At 45.3% G+C, this 15,198-nt stretch overlaps 1 protein-coding gene across 1 annotated transcript in view; it reads left to right on the forward strand.

The window, feature by feature from the left end:
* Positions 1–8,768: 8,768 nt before the first annotated feature.
* Positions 8,769–15,198, forward strand: part of LOC117060545 (synaptonemal complex central element protein 1-like) — a 38,764-nt gene continuing 32,334 nt past the window's right edge. Inside the window, exons 1-4 of the mRNA XM_033172874.1 lie at positions 8,769–8,877; positions 11,551–11,613; positions 12,908–12,967; positions 13,869–13,943. Coding sequence (XP_033028765.1) covers positions 8,859–8,877; positions 11,551–11,613; positions 12,908–12,967; positions 13,869–13,943 — 217 coding nt within the window. The 5' untranslated portion in view covers positions 8,769–8,858. The remainder of the gene's footprint in view (positions 8,878–11,550; positions 11,614–12,907; positions 12,968–13,868; positions 13,944–15,198) is intronic.

Here is a 15,198-nt window from a genome sequence, read left to right on the forward strand (position 1 = left end):
GCTGAGTCAAACTAGGGTGGTACTTTTTTTTTAAAGTATTCTCTCCCTCAAGATGTACACACAAAGGTAATAGAAGTGGCCTTAGTGCTCATTTTCCTTTGTCAGAGCCTGTTCCACAGAGGTTCAACAGGATAATCCTTAAAAGAATCAGATTGTGTCTTGGTCTTCACAAAAGGAATACTGTACTGCCTTGTATATGATCGCTTGTAATTTACATAACTTTATTTTGTGGATTAGAGAAAGACAGGCCAATCATAACTAAATCCAGACAAGACTAAAATAATCATATTGGCAGGCATTGTGACTTGAAAGGGCCCTGGCCTCCGATTCTGATAGAATATGGCCCATTTTAGTCTCGTAGACTCTTTGTCCTGGAGTGATCATGGGTCCATCACTGGAATAACCAGGTATCTGTGGTGGTGCTTTCCACCAGGCCCTCTTGCTGAAGAAGCTGTGACTTGGTCTGACAGATGCAGATCTACTGAATGTCATTCATGACTTCAGAGCTTCAAGGCTAGCCTAACTAAAAACATATTTTATGTAGTGTTGCCTTTCCTGACCGTATGGAGACTTCGGAGCTTCAGCCCACTGGGGCACTGCTACTGCCGTGAGTGTTGGAAGGAAGACCTCCCTGCAAGGCCCTTTCCATCTGGCCTAGGGGACGGGGACCAGACTCACCCTGCTCAACATAAAAGACTCCTAGGAGGCTGGAGGGACATTGTCTTGCTGTGAGTCCAGACTCACTGGAACAAACGACGGTTGCGGCAAATGTAAAAAATGCTTTTAAATGTTTTAAAATAGTTTTTAAACTGTGGCATTTTAAATGTTTTTTGTTTGTTTGTTTGTTTGTTTGTTTTTGCTCTGTTGAGGATGAGATAAACGTTTAGTTGGGGCTGGGGATTAGTTTATTTCAGTATAAATGGTTTAAAAAAAATTAGATTATACTGTCTTACTCAGGGGTCGTCAAGGTTTACCTCACCTGGGCGGGTTCACCCCAGCGGAGATCCCTCCGTGGACTGGATAGCGCGCGTGTGATTTCCGGCATCTGCATCTACACAGACAAGATTTCTGGTGCCGCAGAAGCGAGTCCCCACATCTGGTTTAGTGCAGCATGCGGGGACTCGCTGAGCGGGCGGCTCTGTTCGGGGGCAGCTCATGTGCCGGTTAACCCCTGTGGGCTGCTTGTGGCCCATGGCCCTTAGGTTGCCGACCCCTGGTCTTACTGATTTATTGTATAGTTTGTATTTTGTTCTGAAGGGGAGAGGGTCAGGGCTGCTTGGGAGTGGGCCCCAGCCAGAAGAATGGCTCGGGCAGGTTCCACAAGGGGGATGCACTGGGACATCTGATCTCAGTGATCATGGGTAAGAGGAGGAGTTACGCTAAGACCAGACCATGTCATTACCAAGGAGGCAGGTTTAGTCATTGTTTGAAGACTATCCCTGCCTCTGTTTCTGATCTTGACCGGAAGGATACTGGAATCAACAAGGGAGACCCACATGACCATAAGGTGCTGTTGTGCAGTGCCAGGTCAATGATTCACAAGAAGGCTGTCATCCACGACTACTTGATCGTGGATGGAGGACTTGACCTGGCATGTGTAACAGAGACTTTGTTGGAAGAGGCAGATGGGCTGCTTCTTGTCACTGCTTGTCCACCAGGTTTCTCTTATGCACAGCAACCAAGGTCATGTAGGTGGGGAGGGGGGGATGCAGTGATTTTTAGGAAGTCATTAGCTTGCATCAGGTGTCCCCATGGGAAGACCCAGTTTTCTGAGTGCATGTTCTGGAATTTGGGCAATAGGGGCAGTACAGGATTCCTTTTGGATTACCAAACTCCACGCTGCACGAAGGATTCCCTGCCTGAGCTGCTTTCGGTTGTGGTGGATGTCCTGGAGACACCTAGTTTGGTTGTCCTAGGGGATTTTAACATCCATGCCGACATGACCTTACAAGGAACCACTCAGGACTTCATATAAGTTTGGGACAACTCATAGTCACAGACATGACTTAGACCTGGTGTTCACCTCTATAGACGTGGGTGATCTGACACTAAAAGCGAAACAAAAGAAGTGCCATGGTCAGATTACTTCCTGGTGCAACTGGATTTCTCTGAGACCCTTCCCCTCTGCAGGGAGGTGGGACTGATTTGGATGGTCCGCCCCCGCCACTTAATGGATCCATTTGGAGAGTGGTAGGGAATGCTTTATCCCACGTTGATGGCCTTTCAGCTGATTCCCTAGTGGCCCGCTGGAATGCAGAGTTAACCAGGGTTATCAACTGTCTGTCTCCCAAGCACCCTCTCCGATTGCATGGAGCCTGGACAGCCCTGTGGTTTTCCTCAGAGAAGAGGACGATGAAACAATTGCTGAGGCAGCTAGAGCGCCAGTGGTGGAAAACTCATTCTGAATCAGACCAGATACAGGTTAGAGTTCAATGTTAAGCCTACCAAGTGGTGATAGCGATGGCGAAGAGGACCTTCTTCACCGCCTCTATTGCATCTGCAGAAAACAGCAGGAGACTCTTTCAGATGGGTCGCAATCTTAACGGAACCACCTTCACCATTGGGGTCTTGTGAGCACCCCAAGACTTCTTGCAATGATTTTGCAAAGTTTTTTTTTAGATAAAGTCGCTCAAATTTGGAAACCGGTAGACTCCACCGTGGGACCAGGGCCGGGGCGGGAGAGTGCTAGAGTCCTGTCTAGTCAAGTCACATGGGATCAGTTCTGATCTGTTACCTACGAGGATGTGGACAGGCTGCTTGGATGAGTGAAACTAACCACCTGTCTCCTTAATCCTTGATCATCCTGGCTCATTAAAGCAAGTCGGGAAGCTCTGGGCGATGGGCTCTGCAGGGTGGTGAAAGCCTCCCTCTGTGAGGGAGCCTTCCCAGATCTGCTTAAAGAAGCGGTTATTAAACCGCTTCTTAAAAAACCATATTTGGGCCCAGCCAATATGGCCAACTATCACCCAGTCTCAAATCTTCCATTATTGGGCAAGGTGATTGAGCGGGTGGAGGTTGCATACCATTTGGATCCCTTCCAGTCGGGATTCAGGCCTCAACATGGGACTGAAACTGCCTTGGCTGCACTGGTCGATGATCTCCGGCGGCGGGCTAGGGACAAAGGTGAAAGCTGTTTCCTAGTTCTGCTGGATCTCTCAGCAGCCTTTGATATCATTGACCATGGTATCCTTTTGGACTGTCTAGTGGGGTTGGGAGCTGGAGGCACTGTGGTTCCACTCCTTTCTTTTAGGCCATGTTCAGAAAGTGGTGGTGGGGGATGAGTGTTCAGACCCCTGGGCTCTCACTTTTGGGGTGTCTCAGGGTTCCATCCTCTCCCCCATGCTTTTCAACATCTATATGCAGCCGCTGGGAGAGATCATCAGGGGGGTTGGGCTGGGTGTTCATCAGTTTGCAGATGATACCCAGCTCTACCTCTCTTTCAAATCAGAACCAGTGAAAGCGGTGAAGGTCCTGTGTGAGTGTCTGGAGGCAGTTGGAGGGTGGATGGCGGCTAACAGATTGAGGTTGAATCCTGACGAGACAGAAGTACTGTTTTTTGGGGACAGGAGGCGGGCAGCTGTGGAGGACTCCCTGGTCCTGAATGGGTTAACTGTGCCCCTAAAGGAGCAGGTGTGCAGCCTGGGAGTCATTTTGGACTCACAGTTATCCATGGAGGCGTAGGTTAATTCTGTATCCAGGGCTGCTGTCTACCAGCTCCATCTGGTACGCAGGCTGAAACCCTACCTGCCCATGGACTGTGTCGCCAGAGTGGTGCATGCTCTAATTATCTCTTGCTTGGATTATTGCAATGCGCTCTATGTGGGGCTACCTTTGAAGGTGACCTGGAAACTACAACTAATCCAGAGTGTGACAGCTAGAGTGGTGACTGGGAGCAGCCGCCGAGACCACATAACACTGGTCTTGAAAGACCTACATTTGCTCTGAGTACGTTTCTGAGCACAATTCTAAGTGTTGGTGCTGACCTAAACGACCTCGGTCCAGTATACCTGAAGGAGCGTCTCCACCCCCATCGTTCTGCCCGGACACTGAGGTCCAGTGTCCGAGGGCCTTCTGGCGGTTCCCTCACTACGAGAAGCTAAGTTACAGGGAACCAGGCAGAGGGCCTTCTCAGTAGTGGCACCCGCCCTGTGGAATGCCCTCCCACCAGATGTTAAAGAGAAAAACAACTACCAGTCTTTTAGAAGACATCTGAAGGCAGCCCTGTTTAGGGAAGCTTTTAATGTTTAATAGATTATTGCATTTTAATGTTCTGTTGGAAGCTGCCCATAGTGGCTGGGGAAACCCATCCAGATGGGCGGTGTATGTATGTACAGTATGTATGTATGTATGTATGTATGTATGTATGTATAAATGGCCAGAGGATGTATGTATAAATGGCCAGTGGCCAGAGGATTGGAGAAGATCAGTCTACATCCCAATCCCAAAGAAGGGGAGTGCCAAAGAATGCTCCAACTACCGCACAATTGCACTCATTTCACACGCTAGCAAGGTTATGCTTAAAATTCTACAAGGCAGGCTTAAGCAGTATGTGGACCGAGAACTCCCAGAAGTGCAAGCTGGATTTCAAAGGGGCAGAGGAACCAGAGACCAAATTGCAAACATGCGCTGGATTATGGAGAAAGCTAGAGAGTTCCAGAAAAACATCTACTTCTGCTTCATTGACTACACAAAAGCATTTGACTGTGTTGACCACAGCAAACTATAGCAAGTTCTTAAAGAAATGGGAGTGCCTGATCACCTCATCTGCCTCCTGAGAAATCTCTATGTGAGACAAGAAGCTACAGTTAGAACTGGATATGGAATAACTGATTGGTTCAAAATTGGGAAAGGAGTACGACAAGGCTGTATATTGTCTCCCTGCTTATTTAACTTATATGCAGAATTCATCATGCGAAAGGCTGGGCTGGATGAATCCCGAGCCGGAATTAAGATTGCCGGAAAAAATATCAACAACCTCAGATATGCTGATGATACAACCTTGATGGCAGAAAGTGAGGAAGAATTAAAGAACCTTTTAATGAGGGTGAAAGAGAAGAGCACAAAATACGGTCTGAAACTCAACATGAAAAAAACTAAGATCATGGCCACTGGTCCCATCACCTCCTGGCAAATAGAAGGGGAAGAAATGGAGGCAGTGAGACATTTCACTTTCTTGGGTTCCATGATCACTGCAGATGGTGACAGCAGTCACAAAATTAGAAGACGCCTGCTTCTTGGGAGAAAAGCAATGACAAACCTAGACAGCATCTTAAAAAGCAAAGACATCACCCTGCCGACAAAGGTCCGTATAGTAAAAGCTATGGTTTTCCCAGTAGTAATGTACGGAAGTGAGAGCTGGACCATAAAGAAGGCTGATCGCCGAAGAATTGATGCTTTTGAATTATGGTGCTGGAGGAGACTCTTGAGAGTCCCATGGACTGCAAGAAGATCAAACCTATCCATTCTTAAAGAAATCAGCCCTGAGTGCTCAATAGAAGGACAGATCCTGAAGTTGAGGCTCCAGTACTTTGGCCACCTCATGAGAAGAGAAGACTCCCTAGAAAAGACCCTGATGTTGGGAAAGATGGAGGGCACAAGGAAAAGGGGACGACAGAGGATGAGATGGTTGGACAGTGTTCTCGAAGCTACTAACATGAGTTTGGCCAAACTGCGAGAGGCAGTGAAGGATAGGCGTGCCTGGCGTGCTCTGGTCCATGGGGTCATGAAGAGTCGGACACGACTGAACAACAACAACAAATGTATGTATGAATAAATAAATAAATAAATAAATAAGCTCCACTGTGGCCTTTAAGAAGCATTCCCCTTTGAGTTCAGATATCACAGAGCCTGGGGCTTGCTGATCAGAAGGTCGGCGGTTTGAATCCCCACGACGAGGTAAGCTCCCGTTGCTTGGTCCAAGCTCCTGCCCACCTAGCAGTTCAAAAGCACGTCAAAGTGCAAGTAGATAAACAGGTACCGCTCCAGCGGGAAGGTAAATGGCGTTTCCGTGCGCTGCTCTGGTTCGCCCGAAGCGGCTTAGTCATGTTGGCCACATGACCCGGAAGCTGTACACCTTCGGCCAGTAACGCGAGATGAGTGCCGCAACCCCAGTTGGCCACGACTGGACCTAATGGTCAGGAGTCCCTTTACCTTTACCTTTACATCACCTGTGCTCCAAATCAGGTCTAGGCACAATGAGGGTTTTTTGGGGTGGCTGCCCTTCAAATGTAGAGTTCTGTCTGCCTAGAAGCTTGTTAAAGTCTGGACCTCTATGTCTTCTGGAACAGTGCAATACATTTTAAAATTGAAACTGTCTTTGAGTAGGGATAGAGAGGTAAACTAGAATAACTTACAGCACAATTTCAGCTATGTTTCTTCAGAAGCAAGTCCTACTGAACTCAACGGAGGTTCCACCTATTAAAAGGGGTTAGGGTTGTTTCCATAGTTCTTTTTCAATTATTGTGTTTGACTAAAAGCCATTACAAATCCAGTTTCAAAACCAGCAAATCCAATAACACTTATTAGGATAGATCCAGAAATAAACAACCATTTACATAGTTGACTCTGACCTGCTCAGATCCCTGTTTCACGGTGGTTTCTTCAGTTGTGTAATGAGGCAACAATGTCTTTAGCACTATTGCAGGCGGCCAACTCCTTCCTTTTGCCACCCTTTCACTGATTCTGTACACTTTAGAAAGGCTGGTGGATGGGAGGGTGGCCTGTTCAAATCCTGCCAGCCAAATCACGGTATTTCACAGACGGGCTCTCATACCTCTGAGGGATGAGCTGAACGGTTGTGAATAGCCAGGCTGTGTGGGAAGGTGTCATCGAAGGAGCCTAATAAACCCCTGGAGACCTGGGACCAGAGTCACAGTTCCAACTTCCGGTGAGGACACCATTACCGGCGGTCGGGGGTTGTCTCGGTTGCGAGACAACCCTGGCTTCCCCGGGGGCTAGGAGCTCCGCTACCGCGCAGCGGGCTCCGTTAAGCCGCGGGTCGAGCGTCCCACGGTGTGGGCTCTCCAGCGGGCCCCATTGCGCTGACCCTTTCTCCGGTTCCCCTTGTAAAAGGGGCGCCGGAGTGAAAGGGCAACGGCGCGGGGCTGTGGAGGTTTGCCCCAGCCGGGGAAGCTAAGTGGCGGCTGCTGCCGTGGATGAGCGCCTCGTTCTTACTTAATTGAAGGGGAAAAAAGAAGAACCCCGTAAGCTGTAAGTACGGAGTTTAATTGGCTACTAAATTGGCTCAATTGGCTTTTGGGGAGAAACGTTAAAAAGGAAGTCAGTTCCTCTCCCTGTCGATAAACGAAGAAAGTAACAGTGTATCTGGCTGTTGCGGCATTTGGCTGATACAATGTTTCTTTTGGAGTTTTTCTGATTAGTTTATCTGTCAAAACCCCTGTTAGGGGAGGACTGAGACTCTTAAAGCATTTCTTCTCAAAGACGGTGGAATATAAAGAGAGAATTTTTGCACCCTGATTAGGGGGAAATGGCGGCTGCAACTTGAGACTTGAAGATGGAAAAGTACTGAACTTTGTTATTTCCTGCCTACTTCTGCCTTTTTTGGTTTCGCTTTTAAAATGATTTTAGATCCGGGAATGACCCAAGGACAAAGGACAATTCTTTTGAAGTTAGAACTGTTGAATCAGAAATTAGAACTGTTGAATCAGAATGTCGCTGAATTTTTTTTTGGGACTAGTAAGGTTTCGGAGAACTTTGCTAAGGAACTTGAGGAAATATTTAGAGAACAATACACAGTGACTACGCAACTCCAAGAAGAAGAAAAACCCTGTCGGTGTGAGAGACCCAGGGCTGGACTCAGACATATTATAACGGATTTCTGGGGTGGGAGCCCAGAAATGCAGGAACAACAATCTTGGGAATTACAATTAAAATTTGATTTGAAGATTGAAATGGAGAAGCCAGATGGTGATGTATCATATTTCCTGAAGAGCTTTGCAAGGATGTTTTGGGACAAGGCTTTGGCTTTTAGATACAAGGAAAAAGAGGACATTCTGGACAATGGTTTTGGAAAGGGTTGGGGGGAAGTTTAGTGGGTGATTCCGAGGGGGGGAGAAAAAATGGTAAGAAGAGGGGTAGGGTGAAAAACTTTAGACGTGTAATCAGGAAGGCTTATCACGGTACCCTGAAGTCAGAGTGTTAAAAATTGATTTGGAATAGAGAAGAGATACTTGGATTGTTTTTAAAGAAGGATAGTTTAATACTTTATAAGGTATGAATTAGAAATACCAGCAGCAGTTCTAGTGAAATAAGAGATAGATAAGGTTATAAGAAGTTAAGATTTGTATTAAGAAGTTGTATTTTGATATTTTGATGTTAAATGACATAAGTTCTAGAGAGGAAGAATATGAATTTAGGTGAAGGAATTGTTAAAATAGATAGAAAGTTACTAATGTAAATCAGAATTGAAAGCAGAGGAGAGAACGGGGGAAGTCCCCCCAATTAGATTGGAAACAAGAGTATAATTAAATTTATGGAGTGTTGGTGTTCCGGTGTAGGTATGTATTTTCTTTTATTTCTGTTTCTTTTTTGTTGTATTTGTTGTTTTTTCTTTTGTTGTATTTGTATTTGTTTTGATGTGGAAAACCAATAAATTCTTGTTAAAAAACAAAACAAAAAAACAGAGTCACAGCTCCTCCTTTCCTTGGCATGCACATGCTTGAAGCCCTTTTCTTGAGGAGTGTATATTTGGGCCTGGTTCTTGCTGGGGTTGGCTGTTTCTGAAGAACAGGGAGAAGCAAAAAGGGGCAGTTGAGAAAGGGCGGGCAAAGTCCAAGGTTCTGGAGCTCCACAACCAGGCCGGAAGCAGGGGCTGCTGCAACAGAAACGAGGGAACCACGATGGAGGGAAACGATCCAGGTGAGAGAGGTGGCTGTGGAGGAGAACCCAGCACTCCCATATACTCTGCTAGCTTGAACATGGAGGGGAGAGGAAAGGCGAGGAGGTCTCAAAGTTGTCTGTGAGAAGAAATAGGAGGGAGGGAAGGATGGGCAGCAAGACCAAAATGAGCTCAAGAGTAACTGGCCTGGCCACCCGTTCCATAAAACAGCCCCCACCCCAAAAGCCCCTCCACTGAAAAACATTAAAATGGGGAGAGGGCCTTGACAGGTACCAAGCCGGCTGCGGGATGGAGGGGGCTGCCGGGATCACAGGGACATTTTGTTTGTTTACCACTTGATTGTAAAGAAAGAAACCCTCAAAACGGTCTACAAAAAGATAAGAAAATATAATCAGGATAAATTTATAACCCTACTTAAAAACATACAAGAGTTGAAATACGAAAGCAGATGAAAATTACCTCAGCTTTCTAAGTATCCACATAGGCCTGTCAAAACAGGAATGATTTTAGCAGGCGCTGAAAACCATGTTGGGTATGCCAGATCTAAATGGTCACATTTCCCTTACAAAGCTCAGCAGTTCTATCAAACCTTCATATTTTTCTCTCCACAGTGAGTTTTGCTTAAAAAAGGAAAAGGGGAAAAGGGAAAGCTTAGGCTTAGCGTTGGGCAATGAGAAGTTGGTTAACACATGGAAATAACCATTATTTCCCTCCTGAGCTCTAGGAATTTCCCTCTAAATCCTTAAGATTTAGCTCTGCATCCATAAGACTTTATGTGGAGTTCTTCCAAACATGTTTTATGTATTAAAAGCAAGAAAAATGGGTGCAAAACATGGCCAGAAAGGCCATCAGCTAAGGGCAGGAACAAATGTGAGGAACAAACAGCACACTATAAAAAAGAAAGCACAACAAAAAAAATACCGAAGAATAACAACAAAACAGGGTGGAATACAGACCAGCAACATACTTTCTCACTATCCTTACACAGCCCAAGGAAAGGTAAGAATCTCTTCAACTGTGAATAGTATATTTTTTGTGAATTAAAAACAGCTTTGGCTAGGGGTGCTTTTTGAAGGGAGAAGTAGCACAGAGGATACAAGGAAAATAGGCTGGGTGGTATTCAACAAAGGCTGACTCTGAGTAGACTCAATGAAATTAATTGACCTAAGTAAATTAATTGAATTAATTAATTGAAATTAATTAATTGACCTAACTCAGTGAGTCTGCTCAGAGTAAGCCTTTGATGAATACCACCCACTGTAACCTGGGAGCTAAACATAAACTTGTCAGCTATGTTCCCACCTCCAGGACACAGCAGCTAGATCTGTACAGATAGCAGCTAAACAGTCTTGGAAGGATATGGAGTTGATAATCCAGCTCTTATGAATATATATCTTACCAAGGAATATACATCCTGTCTTCTAATGGTGCAATGGATGCAGAAGTAGCTTTCTTTGAATTAGGGAGGCTTACTTTTCAGTGAGGGAGTACAGGATTGCTGCCTAACCCATAATGTATACTCCTTTTAAAACAAATTTATTTAGGACAAATAAAAGAACAAATAAGCAACATAATAAAGGCCAAAAACCAAAAGAATAGCCATCAAAAAATCTGTAAAGATCGGCAGAATCCTAAATATATTTAACAGCCCAAGTGAGAAGGATATACTTGACTTAGCATCTTGAAGATAACAATGACAGGTGAACAAATCTCAGGAGAGAGTTCCACTGTTTGGGCAGTTCTCTGGTATCCCACCTGTCTAACCTTGGCAGGCGTTTCACATCTACAGTTGTTGTTGGTCTCTAAGGTGCTTCTGGAAGGATTTTTTTTATTTTTTATTTTGTTTTGTTGTTACTACAATTGATTTATTAATTGCCTTCTAAACTACTTTCTCAAGTGTATTTGCACATTAAAAACATTCAAAAACACAAAACCAAATATTTTAAAACCAAGACTAAAACCCTAACAAGTGGATATCTGCGGTAAAGATCTAGCTATGAAATAAAGCCTGTCTGAAGAGCTCAGTTGCTGAGAATCTTGGCATTCTAGTAAATTTGAAAACTTGCTTTTAGAATTCTATCACCCTTTCCATGTGCAAAATGTTGTATAGTCTTGTTTTCCTCTTAATAACCATTGGAAAAAGATCACTGCTCTTCCCTTTTCAGATGGAGAATTGAGGATGAGAGAATAACTGTTCCATACAAAAAAAAAGCTAAAGGGACGCGGGTGGTGCTGTGGTCTAAACCACTGAACCTATGGCTTGCCAATCAGAAGGTCGGTGGTTCAAATCCCCGCGACGGGGTGAGCTCCCGTTGTTGAGTCCCAGCTGCTGCCCATCTAGCAGCTTGAAAGCACGTCAAAGTGCAAGTAGATAAATAGGTACCGCTACGGCGGGAAGGTAAACGTGCGTCACTATGGTTTTGCCAGAAGCAGCTTAGTCATTCTGGCCACATGACCCGGAAAAACTGTCTGCAGACAAATGCCGGCTCCCTCAGCTAGTAGTCATTCACGACTGGACTTAACTGAGTGTCAGGGGTCCCTTTACCTTTACCTTTACAAAGCAAGCTGCAGAAGGCCTCAGTGCCTCCTGGGTTTTCACGTGGCTGGCTTCGTTTGTGACTGACTTTATGTGGTGGATGCTGAGTTATGGCAACATCCAGACAATTCTGTGTTTGCTTTTGTTCTCTCTCCAGATCCCTGGGACTTTGCAACGAAAATGGAGGAGATACTGTCACTTGTGAAACAAATGCAGAATGGTATTTTGAATCTATAGACCAAATGGTTAGAAGGAAATAACCATGAACTAAGCATGCAAGTAGAGAATAGGGGGGCATGCAGAGGATAATAGCAAAGTGTATAAAGGGTTGATGAGAACTGGAACAGCTCATTTTATCTGCTCTTAGTACCAGAAAAGCTGGGAGACACTTTTAAAGGGATGGATTTCTAACATTTAGTAATTGAGGTTTACACTTGTTGATCTAGTCATGTCCAGACCATACATTTAAAGCACTTTTATACCACTTTATCAGTCATGGCTTTCCCTAAGATTCCTGTGAACTGTTGTTTCCCCCTTGCTAGAGCTACAATTCCAGCACCCACAACCAGCTACAGTTGCCAGGGTTGCCTGTACCCGGGGTCGGCAAGGTTTATCTCACCTGGGCCGGTTTACTCCCGTTGAGATCGCTCCAAGGGCCAATGGTAACAGATGTTTCCATATCTTCCAGGAGATAAAATACACAGTGCATCATTTCTTCTGTGCTTCTTAGTGGGGCATAAAAAATGTGTGGTTAATATACTGTACATAGTGACTTCATTACTCTGTAGACGTTGGGGTGGACAAACTTGGGGAATCCATTAAAAGAAACAGTGAGTGGTGTGGAGGCCATAAAGAGAGAGAGAGAAAGAGAGAGACATAGGGTTGGCACTTACATGTGGCCAAAAAAGAGCAAAAGAGGACACTAATTTGCGTACATTAATGTATATGTATAGATGGCAATTTATTAAATAATTACTAAGCTTTATATAGAATTACGGTACACCTTGCCATAGTGGGGAAGACTGTGACCACATGAGCTGTGTCCTGGCTCAGTCTGTTGCCCAGGTTAGAGGGACAACTCTTGGCTGGCAACTTCTAGACCCCTCCTGCTCCCCCTTTTTTGAGTTCTTTCACTTTAGAAGTTTGACCAGAGAGCCTTTCAAACAGGACTATACCTAGTAGATAGGGCACATGACCACTAGAGGCATCATTGACTTGACCTGAAGCTGCAAGAGGAGGGAAAAGTGGAAGATTTGAGGAAAAAATGTTTGTGAGAAGGGGATTTCGGGGAAGGAAGAAAACTGTCCTAATAGAGGCTGCATGGGGAAACATAAAACACGGCATCAAGGCTTGTGAGCTATGTCATCCTGATCAATATAATCATACGATGATATACAGGTGAATAGTTATAGTGAATTTATCCAATTAGGATGTTTTAAAGTAGTCACTATTCTGTAAATAATTAACATAGTTAAGAATGTGACTAAAGGTAAGATTTCTTCTCCCTTTTGTAGTGGAAATTCTGGAGCCAAAAGTTGAAGAGCTAGTAAAAAGGATCAATAAACTGCAGCAAGGTAAGAAGAGTGCAGAGAGGTTAGCAATGGTTATGCAGAATCTTTTGCAGAGCAGGGTGTAGCCCTGGGCAAAGGATGCCAAGTCAGGCTCCTGTGACTTGAAAAGGCAGGATTTCCCAAGGTGTGGCTCCCAAAGAGAAAATGAAAATGCAAGAGTTGTATGTGACTACATCCACTAAGTGGCACAAAAGCAGTTTCAGTATTTATGAAAGCCTCTGTTTTTGCCTCTCTCCCAGTGCTGTTTCTGAATGCATGACTCCCATCACCTTCTGGGTCTGTTCCTGGGGTTGTTATTATGGTGGTTGCAAGCACTACAGTACCCCCAACTCCTTCCTTGGTGCCTATTAAGACCCCCTGCTCCATTAAATACAGGCCTCCAGCCACCCTGCCCTCCTCTGTCCCTAGCATACATCAGTGCTTGCATGACAAACCACACCTGTTTAAATTCCCTCTTCTACTCAACTCTCAAAAGGTTCAGGAATCCTGTCATCTTCTGCATCTGGTGGCCCTAGTTTTGGAGATGGGAAAGTGTTTGTGAAGGAAGGAGTGTTTGAGAGAGGGATTGGTGGGGTGTGTGCTTGAGTGGCTGCTAGTGTGGTTTGGAGACTTTGTAATAATGAATTGTTGTGATAATGAATGGGTGATTATAATAAATTTTATCTTATTTTGGTTTATATTGACTATTATGTTGAGGAGTCAAAGAGTATGGTGCTAAATGGGAGGATCTAAGGTCTGGTTGCTGAGGAGGGTGTTCTCTTGTGCAAGTGTAAATCCTCTCAACGATGGGACTCCTTAGTGAGATCCAGCCCATTGGTTTTAGTTGTTCTCCTTTCATTATTTACTCTTTACTGCTTATTCTTAGTCCTCTGTAGTGTGTATATCTGGGTGTGTTTTTTTCCAGCCAAGAAGATATTAAGTGAGGAGCTCTCTGAGGCAAATGAGCATAGCCAGACACTGCAAAGGGAACTGGAAATATGTAGGTAACTTTAGCACCATGTGACAAACATGGACTATATGAAGCATTGAGGGGATGCTCACTGAACTGCTTGACCTGAATAATTCAAGCACTTCTCTTTTTCCAATTCAGTTGCACCATGTAGCTGTTTTCTGACTATGGACAACACACAGATTTAATCTGAAAGTTTTGCTCTAGACATAAAATCTCTTTTTCAAAGGAGCACTGGTGTGTGAATTGAGAACAGCTTTATTGAAAATAATGCATTGTATTTCAATAAGCCTCTTTCTATACCTAGCAGGATTCTATTCTTTCCCTGGCCACTGGAGCATAGTACCACCACAATTTAAGAATAGTTGATTACATTTAAAGGGTACTGTGGCTGAGGTTCCAGGTTTTCACTGCTTAGATATGCTGCTCTGCTTCAAATGCACTGTGGGGAAAATTTGCTGGTGACTACTGCTGCCACCAGATTTAATACATAACAGGTTTCCAGTTTTCTCTTCCACCAGCAGCAATATTTAGTCCATGGGTAGGCAAACTAAGGCCCGGGGGCTGGATCCAGCCCAATTGGCTTCTAAATCTAGTCCGCAGACGGTCCGGGAATTAGCATGTTTTTACATGAGTAGAATGTGTGCTTTTATTTAAAATACATCTCTGGGTTATTAGGGCATAGGAATTTGTTCACTTTTTTCCCTTCAAAATATAGTCCACACCCCACCCCAAGGTTTGAGTGGACCGGCCCCCTGCTGAAAAAGTTTGCTGACCTCTGATTTAGTCAACGGTGGAGTGTAGATAAATAGTGCACGGGCCAAAGGGGGTGGTGCATGGAGGGAGGCTGCGGCGGCATTGGCACACTCGCGCGCCCCAGTCCAGGAAGTGGGCGGACTTTCTTCTCTCTGCCAGAGCTTCCTTGCGCACCACAGCCTCTCTCCGCCCTCCGGGTCAGGCTTGACCTGGGGACGGAGAAGCCTCGGCCGGGGAGGCCAGGCGCTGCAGCTGCTCTCTGCCCCAGGGATTGACCCTGGGAAGGGGGAGCTGCGGCTTGACGCGCCAGGTGTGGGTGGGACACGCAGAGGGTGATCGATCTTCACCCTCCATGCTCCATGCTCTCCAGCCCCTGCTGCTGCCAGGGCGCGAGGGGATATGGGGGGGCACCTGGTTCGCGTCATATTGTGCACCCTTGGCCACAGCCCCCATGCCCCTCCACGCTACGCCACTGTATTTAGTAACTGTGTGTGCTTTACTGTGTGAGACTTCAGGCAAGTTGATGTCA

The sequence above is a fragment of the Lacerta agilis genome, chromosome 16 (assembly GCF_009819535.1).
Source record: "Lacerta agilis isolate rLacAgi1 chromosome 16, rLacAgi1.pri, whole genome shotgun sequence".
NCBI lineage: Eukaryota > Metazoa > Chordata > Lepidosauria > Squamata > Lacertidae > Lacerta > Lacerta agilis.